Below are 14735 nucleotides of genomic sequence, written 5' to 3'. Positions count from 1 at the left end.
CACATATTGAAATTCATCATACGTTTATCAACAGTGTGCTTATAATGATTTTACGGGGAAGAATTGGGCAGAAGTGAGCCAACAACCAGAGGGTGACTGGCATCAGAATCTCAGGTGCCACTTACTGCTGTTGTGCCCTTGAGCAAGGCACTTATCCCCTAATGCTGCTCTGTGGATGACGCTGTGCTGCTCTCAGCTTCTCCTGTAAGTATGGGCTCAATTTAATCCGTCATTTAAATGCAACGGTCCCGCTTTTGTGGAGACTGCATTCACAGTAAACACTGCATATGTCGGCGCAATCGGAAATTACCTTTACATTTCAAGCGCACTACGGCGATACGGATTGAATTGATCCCTGTGTCTGGTGGAGTTGGAAATAACAATAACAAAATATCATTTTCTGATTCACATTTGACAATAGGTGATTGTTGTTTAACAGTCTCCTCCCCCTGCCAATTATTTTGTAAAGCTTCATGCATACCAGCAATCATAAACTATACTAGACCTCACCTCTAAGTTCTGAGGGAATGGTCACCAGCATGTTCCATTCAAAACACCAGTGTCATGACATACATTATTGCTTACAAATGTTCATGAAGTAAAACCACAAAGAGATGAATATTCCTTCCTCTTTTGTAGCACAAAGTTTGGTACAGTAGTTCATTCCAACATACACAAAAAAAATAACAGTATCAATACAGTACATCGTAATGTTACTGTGTATAACATGAGATAAATATGAGAAAATGAGAGAACATTTTCCTATTTTCTTGTTGATGGGCATATTATGGCAACAGTTCTCCATCTGAGTGAGGTTGTCAGGGTGGTTGTCCTTCAGTCTGCACTAAGATGGATTGTCCAGTAGAGGGCAGAAATGTTTCTACCAAATCAGTGTCTCCATGAAAATAACAGTCTCTCCCTTCGATTCACATGTCCAAAAACTCATATCCCATGGCTCGTACAAAAGAAATTGAGTCATTGGTTAGGACTGGTTAGTTTCTTTCTCTATCAGTGTGGAAAAAGGAGTCTTACTAGACAATAGCCCTTGTATTGTTGCTCCAGAGTTGACTTGAACTACTGTGTTGGTAGGTTCTTTACGTAGTTATAGGTCTTTTAGAAAATATACAAAAACAGAATGTGAAGATTGTTTAGTCTGCATTCTCATGTCCATCGAGAACCTTGTTAAATCCATCTGCGTAGGGCCAATGAGAGAGGTGGAGCCTGGTTAAGTCCATCTGCGCAGGGCCAATGAGGTGGCCAGAGAAGCCAAGAAGAGGGCCTTGGATAGGCTGATCTCTGAAGCTCCTCCACAGTCCTTGGCATTTTCCTACAATCATCAAGAAAACCATTTCAATATTAACACAAATCCTCATAAACAAGTAGAAAAACGTCATGGAAACTGCTGTTTTTCCACTGCTACTGCTTTATACTGATTGACACAATATTCTACTTCGACTATTCATCTGTGGGACTTGCATTACATTTAAATTGAACAAACACTTCTCTCTTTCAATTTCAACATGCCTGCTATGCAAACATTGTAGCCAGCAACTGTAATTAAGTTAATATTAGGTCATTATACAACCAGTTAAAAAGAGAGGAGGAGGATGGTTGACCTTAGGATGGTAGGCATGGCAGGACTTTGGGCGCCGCCTGACTTTCTGAGATTTCATCCTGTTACACTTGACTGATGCGTTGTATTTGACCTCCTTGGGCTCCAGGGTGATGGAGGAGTACTGGCGGGAGCAGTCACAGTCCGCCTGGACCACCATCAACACCAGGTTACTGTCAGGGACCGCCTGCACCACAAACATCCTGCAACACAAAATATTAAGTTAATATTACATAGAATGATATAGTAATTTAAGGTAACACTTTATTTTATTTTTAGGATCTCTGTGTAACATCACCACAAACATTCTGGAACACAACACATTCGTTTAACATTCCATTATGGAACACAACACATTCAGCTATCATTACATTGTGGATACATTGAAAAAAATTGTGTAGTCAAAATGCAGTTCAGATCATTGCAGGTAGGTATCATGGCCACAAGATGGCGCCAACACTGTGGAGTTGACTGAGGTTTCTTACTTCTGACAGCGTCCACATTTGAGGAGGCTGTTGGTCTCTTTGATAGAGTTGTCTAACATGAAGCCAAGGTACTCTGTGTCACACGGCTGCAATGCGTCCATCCTCTTGGCTTTATGGGCTAATGAGGATGAAGTCAGCATTAACGACATTGTTTGTTTCAACGACATGCACAGCCTACTCACGCAGGCGCGCGCGTAAACACACACACACACACACACACACACACACACACACACACACACACACACACACACACACACACACACACACACACACACACACACACACACACACACACACACACACACACACACAACTTCTACCCACATCTACAGGCAGGCACCCATCCCAGAGCTGTGGAGTGCTACTCACATGTATGGTAGCCAGCCTTGGCTGTGTGTTAGGAATCCCGGTGGAGAGGATAGGAGATGGAGGGTGCACCATTCACCATGGAGATGAACATGGCAATGGGATCGGCATACAGTCAAATGATAGCCATGGGGGACAAAATGGTTGGGAGAATGCAATTGGATGAGAGAAAATGGTTGGGAGAAAGCAATTGGATGAGAGAAAATGGTTGGGAGAAAGCAATTGGATGAGAAAAAATGGATGGGAGAAAGCAATTGGATGAAGAGACAATGAAATGTGAACCACGAGACATGGTATGAAAACTGCAGGATGATTCATCAAAGGTATATGAACGCACAAACATGTATTCAGCTTGTTAAACAGTCACCACTAGCCTTAGTCACTGTTACTAGCCGGCTACCACCCGGTACTCTACCCTGCACCTTAGAGACTGCTGCCCTATGTACATAGTTATTGAACACTGGTCACTTTAATCATGTTTACATACTGTTTTACCCACTTCATATGTATATACTGTATTCTAGTCAAGGCTCATCCTATATAAACTACTGCTGTACACGCCTTTTCTATTCACATGCTGTCCATACTGTCTATTCACACCATTATATGTATATACAGTTGAAGTCGGAAGTTTACATACACTTAGGTTGGAGTCATTAAAACTCGTTTTTCAACCACTCCACAAATGCATTGTTAACAAACTATAGTTTTGGCAAGTCGGTTAGGACATCTACTTTGTGCATGACACAATATATTTTTCCAACAATTGTTTACAGACAGATTATTTAACTTATAATTCACTGTATCACAATTCCAGTGGGGCAGAGGCAGAGCATATGAGCGGAGTGGAGCGGGAGCGAGCGTGGAGCGTGAGCGGACGGATTTTGAACAGAGCGCAGAGCGGCATTTTTAAAAGGACGGAGCGTCGCCCTATGTCCTGCTCCAATTTCGCTCGCTCACACCACGAGTCTGAAGCATGCTCAAGCCTGACCCAGAATCCATCTGTTTAATTTAATTTGTGTCGTCCATTAATTTGTATTTTATAGAGCGAGAGGAGCAGCAGCAGCAACAAGAGAAAAGGGTTGAGGAATTCAAAAGTTTATTCACTGCACGCAAAGGCCCAACCATAACAAGGGAGAGAAAAAGAGAGCTGGATGTAGCATTTTTAAAATGATTTTCATGGACTATGAACCGCTGAGTAAAGGAGAACGCGAAGGGATGCAACACTTCGCCAGCGCAGCTCAACCGGGCTACACTCCCCCAAGAAACTATGATAAATCAGTACTTTACTTTGTCAAATTTACATCTGAGATGCCCCATTCACATGCTTCAGCTGGCGATCAAAAACGCCGTTAACAAGCACGACAACATTAATAGGCTGTTAGTGAAAGTCGGGCACCTGGTGAAAAGTGTACGCAAGAGCACAGAGGAAACCGACCAATTAGGTGTCCGCCCCACAAATGCCTGCGCCATTCGATGGAGCAGCCAGCTGCGGATGATTCAGTCGTTCATCCGGTTGTTCCAAAAAGACCCGTTATGGTAAAACAAACTCAAGTCTAATGTTGCTAACATCACCCTGAATCAAGTACGGCAGCTGACGCACCTTGTCAGTGTGCTGACACCACTAGCAGACCTCACAGACAAAATGCAGAAGGAGCTGGGGAACCTGGGGATGATCCTCCCTGCTGTCACAGAAATCAAATCCCTGCTCACCGATTACACTCACGCTGCACTTCCAATGGGCATCGGCAAACAACGTGTCAATTCGCTATGGAATATACTATACTGATTAACATCTCATTTTAGCGTCAGTGTTAGATCCCCGTTTCAAGACAGAATGGATAATCCGAGATGAGTCTGTATGCAACAAATTCAGGGAGATAAAGTAAGGCTGTGGTTTAAGCTAAAAGTGAAATACATGCAGATTTTGTTCCTTTTTTGGAGTGAGCGGGGGGCGATTTGAGTGGAGCGCGATGCAAACTGCGTTGAGCGCTGAGCGATAATGAGCGGACTGGCCTGATGTGGCTTTGAGCGGGGGGAGCGGAGGGGTGAACAGCTCCGTGAGCGAGGAGCTGAGATTCTCACCGCTCCACTCCGCTCATATGCTCTGGTCAGAGGTTTACATACACTAAGTTGACTGGGCCTTTAAACAGCTTGGAAAATTCCAGAAAATGATGTCATGGCTTTAGAAGCTTCTGATAGGCTAATTGACATCATTTGAGTCAATTGGAGGTGTACCTGTGGATCTATTTCAAGGCCTACGTTCAAACTCAATGCCTCTTTGCTTGACATCATGGGAAAATCAAAAGAAATCAGCCAAGACCTCAGAAAAACAATTGTAGCCCTCCACAAGTCTGGTTCATCCTTGGGAGCAATTTCCAAATGCCTGAAGGTACCACGTTCATCTGTACAAACAATAGTACGCAAGTATAAACACGATGGGACCACGCAGCCGTCATACTGCTCAGGAAGGAGACGCGTTCTGTCTCCTAGAGATGAACGTAATTTGGTGCGAAAAGTGCAAATCAATCCCAGAACAACAGCAAAGGACCTTGTGAAGATGCTGGAGGAAACAGGTACAAAGTATCTATATCCACAGTAAAACAAGTCCTATATCGACATAACCTGAAAGGCCGCTCAGCAAGGAAGAAGCCACTGCTCCAAAACCGCCATAAAATAGCCAGACTACGGTTTGCAACTGCACATGGGGACAAAGATCTTACTTTTTGGAGAAATGTCCCCTGGTCTGATGAAACAAAAATAGAACTGTTTGGCCATAATGACCATCGTTATGTTTGGAGGAAAAAGGGGGTTGCTTGCAAGCCGAAGAACACCATCCCAACCGTGAAGCACAGGGGTGGCAGCATCATGCTGTGGGTGTGCTTTGCTGCAGGAGGGACTGGTGCACTTCACAAAAGAGATGGCATCATGAGGAAGGAGAATTATGTGGATATATTGAAGCAACATCTCAAGACATCAGTCAGGAAGTTAAAGCTTGGTTGCAAATGGGTCTTCCAAATGGACAATGACCCCAAGCATACTTCCAAAGTTGTGGCAAAATGGCTTAAGGACAACAAAATCAAGGTATTGGAGTGGCCATCACAAAGCCTTGACCTCAATCCTATAAAAAAATTGTGGGTAGAACTGAAAAAGCGTGTGCGAGCAAGGAGGCCTACAAACCAGCTCTGTCAGGAGGAATGGGCCAAAATTCACCCAACTTATTGTGGGAAGCTAAAAGTGAAATACATGCAGATTTTGTTCCTTTTTTGGAGTGAGCGGGGGGCGGGCGGCGGTCTGTGTATATTTGTAAACAACAGCTGGTGCACAAAATCAAATACTAAGGAAGTCTCGAGGTTTTGCTCGCCTGAGGTAGAGTATCTTATGATAAGCTGTAGACCACACTATTTACCAAGAGAGTTTTCATCTATATTTTTCATAGCTGTCTATTTACCACCACAAACCAATGCTGGCATTAAGATTGCTCTGAATGAGTTGTACAAGGCCATTAATCAACAGGAAAACGCTCATCCAGATGCAGCGCTCCTAGTGGCCGGGGACTTTAATGCAGGGAAACTTAAATCCGTTCTACCTAATTTCTACCAGCATGTTAAATGTGCAACCAGAGGGAAAAAAACTCTAGACCACCTTTACTCCACACACAGAGACGCATACAAAGCTCTCCCTCGCCCTCCATTTGGCAAATCTGACCATAACTCTATCCTCCTGATTCCTGCTTATAAGCAAAAACTGAAGCAGGAAGCACCAGTGATTCGGTTAATAAAAAAGTGGTCAGATGACGCAGATGCTAAGCTACAGGACTGTTTTGCTAGCACAGACTGGAACATGTTCCGGGATTCTTCAGACAGCATTGAGGAGTACACCACATCAGTCACTGGCTTCATCAATAAGTGCATCGATGATGTCGTCCCCACAGTGACCGTACGTACATACCCCAACCAGAAGCCATGGATTACAGGAAACATCCGCACTGAGCTAAAGGGTAGAGCTGCCGCTTTCAAGGAACGGGACTCTAACCCGGACGCTTATAAGAAATCCCGCTATGACCTCCGACGAACCATCAAACAGGCAAAGAGTCAATACAGGTCTAAGATTGAATCATACTACACTGGCTCTGACGCTCGTCGGATGTGGCAGGGCTTGAAAACTATTACAGACCACAAAGGGAAGCACAGCCGCGAGCTGCCCAGTGACACAAGCCTACCAGACGAGCTAAACCACTTCTATGCTCGCTTCGAGGCAAGCAACACTGAAGCATGCATGAGAGCACCAGCTGTTCCGGATGACTATGTGATCACGCTCTCCGTAGCCGATGTGAGTAAGACTTTTAAGCAGGTCAACATTCACAAGGCCGCAGGGCCAGACGGATTACCAGGACGTGTACTCCGAGCATGTGCTGACCAACTGGCAAGTGTCTTCACTGACATTTTCAACATGTCCCTGACTGAGTCTGTAATACCAACATGTTTCAAGCAGACCACCATAGTCCCCGTGCCCAAGAACTCTAAGATAACCTGCCTAAATGACTACCGACCCGTAGCACTGACGTCTGTAGCCATGAAGTGCTTTGAAAGACTGGTCATGGCTCACATCAACAGCATAATCCCAGAAACCCTAGACCCACTCCAATTTGCATACCGCCCCAACAGATCCACAGATGATGCAATCTCTATCGCACTCCACACTGCCCTTTCCCACCTGGACAAGAGGAACACCTACGTGAGAATGCTATTCATTGACTACAGCTCAGCATTCAACACCATAGTGCCCTCTAAGCTCATCACTAAGCTAAGGATCCTGGGACTAAACACCTCCCTCTGCAACTGGATCCTGGACTTCCTGACGGGCCGCCCCCAGGTGGTAAGGGTAGGTAACAACACATCTGCCACACTGATCCTCAACACGGGGGCCCCTCAGGGGTGCGTGCTCAGTCCCCTCCTGTACTCTCTGTTCACCCATGACTGCATGGCCAGGCACGACTCCAACACCATCATTAAGTTTGCCGACGACACAACAGTGGTAGGCCTGATCACCGACAACGATGAGACAGCCTATAGGGAGGAGGTCAGAGATCTGGCCGTGTGGTGCCAGGACAACAACCTCTCCCTCAACGTGACCAAGACAAAGGAGATGATTGTGGACTACAGGAAAAAAAAGAGGACTGAGCACGCCCCATTCTCATCGACGGGGCTGTAGTGGAACAGGTTGAGAGCTTCAAGTTCCTTGGTGTCCACATCACCAACGAACTATCATGGTCCAAACACACCAAGACAGTCGTGAAGAGGGCACGACAAAGCCTATTCCCCCTCAGGAGACTAAAAAGATTTGGCATGGGTCCTCAGATCCTCAAAAAATTCTACAGCTGCACCATCGAGAGCATCCTGACTGGTTGCATCACCGCCTGGTATGGCAACTGCTTGGCCTCTGACCGCAAGGCACTACAGAGGGTAGTGCGTACGGCCCAGTACATCACTGGGGCAAAGCTCCCTGCCATTCAGGACCTCTATACCAGGCGGTGTCAGAGGAAGGCCCTCAAAATTGTCAAAGACTCCAGCCACCCTAGTCATAGACTGTTCTCTCTGCTACCGCACGGCAAGTGGTACCGGAGTGCCAAGTCTAGGTCCAAAGACTTCTCAACAGCTTCTACCCCCAAGCCATAAGACTCCTGAACAGCTAATCATGGCTACCCGGACTATTTGCACTGCCCCCCCACCCCATCCTTTTTACGCTGCTGCTACTCTGTTAAGTATTTATGCATAGTCACTTTAACTCTACCCACATGTACATATTACCTCAACTACCTCAACTAGCCGGTGCCCCCGCACATTGACTCTGCAACGGTACCCCCCTGTATAAAGTGACTTCTTCCGGCGCTGTTCAAACTACAGCCCCATTCTCATCGACGGGGCTGTAGTGGAACAGGTTGAGAGCTTCAAGTTCCTTGGTGTCCACATCACCAACGAACTATCATGGTCCAAACACACCAAGACAGTCGTGAAGAGGGCACGACAAAGCCTATTCCCCCTCAGGAGACTAAAAAGATTTGGCATGGGTCCTCAGATCCTCAAAAAATTCTACAGCTGCACCATCGAGAGCATCCTGACTGGTTGCATCACCGCCTGGTATGGCAACTGCTTGGCCTCTGACCGCAAGGCACTACAGAGGGTAGTGCGTACGGCCCAGTACATCACAGGGGCAAAGCTCCCTGCCATCCAGGACCTCTATACCAGGCGGTGTCAGAGGAAGGCCCTCAAAATTGTCAAAGACTCCAGTCACCCTAGTCATAGACTGTTCTCTCTGCTACCGCACGGCAAGCGGTACCGGAGTGCCAAGTCTAGGTCCAAAAGACTTCTCAACAGCTTCTACCCCCAAGCCATAAGACTCCTGAACAGCTAATCATGGCTACCCGGACTATTTGCACTGCCCCCCACCCCATACTTTTACGCTGCTGCTACTCTGTTAAGTATTTATGCATAGTCACTTTAACTCTACCCACATGTACATATTACCTCAACTACCTCAACTAGTCGGTGCCCCCGCACATTGACTATGCAACGGTACCCCCCTGTATATATAGCCTCCCCTACTGTCACTTTATTCTATTGTATATATAGCCTCCCTACTGTCACTTTATTTTTACTTCTGCTCTTTTTTTCTCAACACTTTTTTTGTTGTTGTTTTATTCTTACTTTTTTTGTTTAAAATAAATGCACTGTTGGTTAAGGGCTGTAAGTAAGCATTTCACTGTAATGTCTGCACCTGTTGTATTCGGCGCATGTGACCAATAAAATTTGATTTGATTTGATATAGCCTCCCTACTGTCACTTTATTTTACTGTATATATAGCCTCCCTACTGTCACTTTATTTTACTTCTGCTCTTTTTTTCTCAACACTTTTTTTGTTGTTGTTTTATTCTTACTTTTTTTGTTTAAAATAAATGCACTGTTGGTTAAGGGCTGTAAGTAAGCATTTCACTGTAATGTCTGCACCTGTTGTATTCGGCGCATGTGACCAATAAAATTTGATTTGATTTGATTTGATTTGAAGCTTGTGGAAGGCTACCCGAAACGTTTGACCCACGTTAAACAATTTAAAGGCAATGCTACCAAATACTAATTGAGTGTATGTAAACTTCTGACCCACTGGGAATGTGATGAAAGAAATAAAAGCTCAAATAAATCATTCTCTCTACTATTATTCTGACATTTCACATTCTTAAAATAAAGTGGTGATCCTAACTGACCTAAGACAGGGAATTTTTACTAGGATTAAATGTGAAAAACTGAGTTTAAATATATTTGGCTAAGGTTTATGTAAACTTCCGACTTCAACTGTATATTTATATTCCGGTCACTGACATTGCTCCTTCTGACATTTCTTATTTTCATATTTTTCTGGATTATGTGTGTATTGTTTTATTTTATTTTGTATTACTAGGTGTTACTGCACTGTTGGAGCTAGAAACACAAGCATTTTGCTGCACCTGCGATAACATCTGCAAATCTGTGTACGCGACCAATCAATTTTGATTTGATTTGATTTGAAGTGATGGGGTTGGTGTAGGACTCTCCCTCCACAAGTATGTATCCAAACCTCTTTGCAATGGTCTTTGTCACACAAAGTATTGAGAGCATTTACCGTCTACAACGTAATCCGAGTGCCACAGCCCACAGAAGTTGAACTCCAGTAAGAACCTGTACATAAGTAGAGTTGTTGGAAAGAAAATGAAGTGTCAAAAACAATTCAGTTCAGTTCAAAACAACTTTACACTAGACTGATGACAAACAGCATATAAAGACAATTTCTCCCAAACTCAGCCTGAAAAGTGCATCTCACACTTACATCAACATGTGAGAGAAGAACCATTTAATCACTGCAGCAAGGCCGTAGAAAGGCTACAGGAAGTAAAAAGAGAGAGAGAGAGAGAGAGAGAGGGGGAGAGAGAGGGAGAGAGGGAGAGAGGGAGAGAGAGGGAGAGAGGGCGAGAGAGAGAGAGAGAGAAAGAAAGAAAGAAAGAAAGAAAGAAAGAAAGAAAGAAAGAAAGAAAGAAAGAAAGAAAGAAAGAAAGAAAGAAAGAAAGAAAGAAAGAAAGAGAGAGAGAGAGAGAATTGGAGAGAGAGAGAGCGAGAGCGAGAGCAAGAAGAGAAAGAAAGAAAGAGAGAGAGAGAGAGAGAGAGAGAGAGAGAGAGAGAGAGAGAGAGAGAGAGAGAGAGTTAGAGAGAGAGATAGAGAGGGAGAGGGAGAGAGAGAGAGAGGGAGGGAGAGAGGGAGAGAGAGGGAGAGAGAGAAAGCGAGAGGGAGAGAGAGCGAGAGAGCGAGAGAGAGAAAGAAAAAAGAAAGAAATTAAGAAAGAAAGAGAGAGAGAGAGAGAGAGAGAGAGAGAGAGAGAGAGAGAGAGAGAGAAAGAAAGAAAGAAAGAAAGAAAGAAAGAAAGAAAGAAAGAAAGAAAGAAAGAAAGAAAGAAAGAAAGAAAGAAAGAAAGAAAGAAAGAAAGAAAGAAAGAAAGAAAGAAAGAAAGAAAGAGAGAGAGAGAGAGAGCGAGAGCGAGAGCAAGAGAGAAAGAAAGAAAGAAAGAGAGAGAGAGAGAGAGAGAGAGAGAGAGAGTTAGAGAGAGATAGAGAGGGAGAGGGAGAGAGAGAGAGAGGGAGGGAGGGAGAGAGCGAGAGAGAGGAGAGAGAGAGAGAGAGAGAGAGAAGGAGAGAGAGAGAGAGAGAGAGAGCGAGAGAGAGAGAGAGAGAGAGAGAGAGAGAGAGCGAGAGAGAGAGAGAGAGAGAGAGAGAGAGAGAGAGAGAGAGAGATAGAGAGAGAGAGAGAGAGAGTTGGAGAGAGAGAGAGTTGGAGAGAGCGAGAGCGAGAGAGAGAGAGAGAGAGAGAGAGAGAGAGCGAGAGAGAGAGAGAGAGGGAGAGGGAGAGAGTTGAAAGAGAATAAAACACAGGTAACCCAAGTGAAAGAGAACAAGAAGAGAGCATCTGTTAAGTTACCATATTATACAACCAGCAGGCAACACTTTATAGTAACTTGAATCATAAGCCATTAATAGGTAATTTATGTCAGTGAGCAAGTTCCACACTCTACATATGCTCCTAACAATGTAATGGGTAAACATAACCAACGTTTCAGCAAATAGTGCCGTCTTCAGGGTTAAGCAATTGATAAACATGCTTATATGGCATGACTTACACTGAGCAGAGGGCGAGCACTACTAGAATGACTGTGTCCTGATCTGCACATTCCCTGGTAGTCATACAGCGACACCCTGGTGGACACAAAACGATTAGCCTTTTACTGCAGTGGGCTAAATCAGGGTCACACAGAGGGTTTCTTAGTAGTTTTAAACAAATCTACTTTGAAACAAAAGTGTACACCTCACACACATGGTTATGGACTGAAGAAAACAAGACACCTGTACCATGTCAGATATACATTTGAAATGTGTTCAATGTTGAGCATACCAATATTACAATTTATATACATCACAGAAGACTGAAATATAACAAAACCGTTTGACATAGAATCACCGGATTTTCGGCCAAAAAAAAAGAAAACCTTTCTTAGTTATGAAATTATTAAGAATATTAATACATTTGACTGCAGTAAAGGGTAAAGTTAGGGGTTACATAACCTTGCACAATAGGGTAAATCAATGGTATAATATATATCCATCATAATGTAGCTCCTCTTACTTCTTGTACATGCCCGACTTGATCAACGCTGCCATCACAGACCCGTCCACTTCCCCAAAGAAACGTCCGACCTGTAGAGACGATGACCGGAGCGGATTATATTCAGAGATGACATCATCTAGGTCTATGGAGCCTTCTGACTATACAAGGGATCTCTTTAGCGTCAGAGAGATGGAACCAGAGGGAGATTGCGTAACACCAAGAATAGCCTTCAGTACCTTACTCTATGGAAGCAGGCCTGTTAGTAACCACTTTAATATTGCTTCAAATCTGCATGACCTAGCACAAACTCCCATAGCAACACCATCAATTAGACACAGACACAAGAGGCTAAACTTAATATGCCCTCTTGCTCCACACAGTATTCTGTACCTCGGTGTATTTACCTGTTACTATCATGTACTGTATGTTAGAGTCATTTTACACATCACAGGGTGATACTGTTGTCTGTGAATGAGTGTCACAGCTTATTTAACATGACAGAAAAGTTAACCTCACATACAGTACAGTGTACACTCCCCTCTCTCTTTCCTCTGTCTGCCTGCTCTTACTGTAGCACATCCCTGTACTCAGAATTATTCAAGGACACTTTGTTTTAGCCACACTGTCCAAGTTTACAAGTCATCCTCCCTCCTCTTCCCCTTTCTCTCTAACTGCGGCTGACACTTTATTTCAATCTCAGGGAGAAGGCAAGGAGAGGAATTTCCCTGTGGCTTTTTAAGAGATGCAGTGTTTGCAGAGTGTCTCTGTGTGTGTGTGTGTGTGTGTGTGTGTGTGAGTGTGTGTGTGTGTATGCCGAGTGTGAGCTCCGGTCCCTGAAGCCAGAGCTTGGAATGGAACTTGACGCTCTATTTACCTGAAAGAAATGCAGTGAAATAAAAATGTGACAACGTTTCGGTACAAAACTTGGCAAACAATGCATCCATCATAGGATAGGAATCTAATGCAGAACCAAAACAACAGTGTGTCCTCCATCAAATCTATTACCAACATACTACATGTTGTGTAGTCAGCATCTAGACTTTGCTTCTGCTTAGTCATACTCTAGTACTAGCTATGTACATCAGAAATTCTAAGGAAGTTGGTTATGACCCATTTCTTGAAGTCAGCACTGTACTCCTTCCGTATCTTGAATGATTAAATATTTACAGAGCTCTGCCTTAGCCCAATCCCTCTCTCTGAATAAAAAGGGGGAGCACTTGGTGTTCCCACAAAACTTTGTCAAAGTCCTAACCTCAGCATTTATCATAATATATGCTTAGTAAGGTTTGCTTTAGTGCCTTACTGAGACATAAACATATTGAATTAAGAGGGGAAATTGAAATACGTGTATCCTTGGTTTGGCCTGAGTAGTCTTAATGTTAGTAAATGTTTTATTTAATCGGGGACTGGCAGTGATGCAGTAGGAATGCGTATACACTTTGACAGGCTGAACAAGATGGTGTGTGTGTGTGTGTGTTTCACTCTCCTCCAGCCCACACTCCTCCTCAACCCCAAAGAAACTCATAACCCCAAAGAAACTCACAACCCCAAAGAAACTCTCAACCCCAAAGAAACTCACAACCCCAAAGAAACTCACAACCCCAAAGAAACTCATAACCCCAAAGAAACTCACAACCCCAAAGAAACTCACAACCCCAAAGAAACTCACAACCCCAAAGAAACTCTCAACTACAAGATAGTAGGCCGTGATTGAACAAGTGAACCCCCTCACTCCCACCCCCTACCCCCCACCCCTCGTGGCCTACATGACAGGCTTTAGGGGTCAGAGATATATACAGATCCATACAGGGCAAACTAAGCCTCATCTGTCCTCAGTGCAGCCAGCTGGACCTACACATCTGGGGCTGCTGTTGGCAGAGGACCCTGGCCGCATGGGGCAGCAGCTTGACCTTTAGGCTGCAGCCCATCACATGATGGACCACCATCACCATTTGTGTAACAGGGATTAGGACCATAAGTGTCCTCAAATCCTAGGAGTGCTCCAGATGTTGTTTTGGCCTGTTACTTACTGCCTCACAGTGTGCTCTTCTCTCTCAATTCAGTTCAATTCAACAGACTTTATTGACATGGCAAGTTAAATTATTTACATTGTCAAAGTACCCATACTGTATGAATTGCCTCTAGGGCAATTCAGACGGCTGATTGAGGACCTTTTAACTGAAGAATGTGTTTGTTTTCTATGATTGTGTTTTGTTTCTCTGTTTTGCTTTTCGTAGTGTATTGATGTGTATATTTTTTGTAATTACAGGGCTCATCTGTAAAAGAGACCTTGGTCTCAGTGTGACTCCCTGTCAAAATAATAGGCTAATTTCAACATGGCTGAAAACCACATTGTATGAGAGCCCATTTTGGCTTTTCACCCAATAAATATGAGTTTTTTTCTTTAGCTTTTATTGTTAAAAATTATTTGTAATGAATTATAATTTTAGGAAAGAAAGATTCTCTTAGGTTTGAGACTTTGTCACAGTGTAATAGGAAAAGCAGCTCTGTCTCTACCTCTCCCTGGGGACAGAGTGAGCACAGCCTGTCCTTTCTGGGCAGCCAGGTTTGCCTGTGATGACCG

At 44.0% G+C, this 14735-nt stretch overlaps 1 protein-coding gene across 4 annotated transcripts in view; it reads right to left on the bottom strand.

Moving 5' to 3' along the window:
• Positions 1-328: 328 nt before the first annotated feature.
• LOC121540575 (voltage-dependent calcium channel subunit alpha-2/delta-4) overlaps positions 329-14735 on the bottom strand; it is a 73117-nt gene continuing 58710 nt past the window's right edge. For 3 of the 4 annotated variants that reach the window (XM_041849550.2, XM_041849551.2, XM_041849552.2), the window contains 8 exons: positions 12170-12240; positions 11667-11742; positions 10328-10380; positions 10124-10179; positions 2470-2490; positions 2098-2215; positions 1617-1815; positions 329-1327 (listed from right to left, as the gene is read on the bottom strand). In XM_041849550.2, the coding sequence (XP_041705484.2) occupies positions 1226-1327; positions 1617-1815; positions 2098-2215; positions 2470-2490; positions 10124-10179; positions 10328-10380; positions 11667-11742; positions 12170-12240 (696 nt within the window). In that variant the 3' untranslated portion in view covers positions 329-1225. The remainder of the gene's footprint in view (positions 1328-1616; positions 1816-2097; positions 2216-2469; positions 2491-10123; positions 10180-10327; positions 10381-11666; positions 11743-12169; positions 12241-14735) is intronic. The other variant, XM_041849553.2, reaches the window with a different exon arrangement.

The sequence above is a fragment of the Coregonus clupeaformis genome, chromosome 26 (assembly GCF_020615455.1).
Source record: "Coregonus clupeaformis isolate EN_2021a chromosome 26, ASM2061545v1, whole genome shotgun sequence".
Classification (NCBI taxonomy): Eukaryota; Metazoa; Chordata; class Actinopteri; order Salmoniformes; family Salmonidae; genus Coregonus; species Coregonus clupeaformis.
The sequence above is the reverse complement of the archived record's forward strand: the minus strand, read 5'-3'. Positions and strand labels throughout refer to the sequence as shown.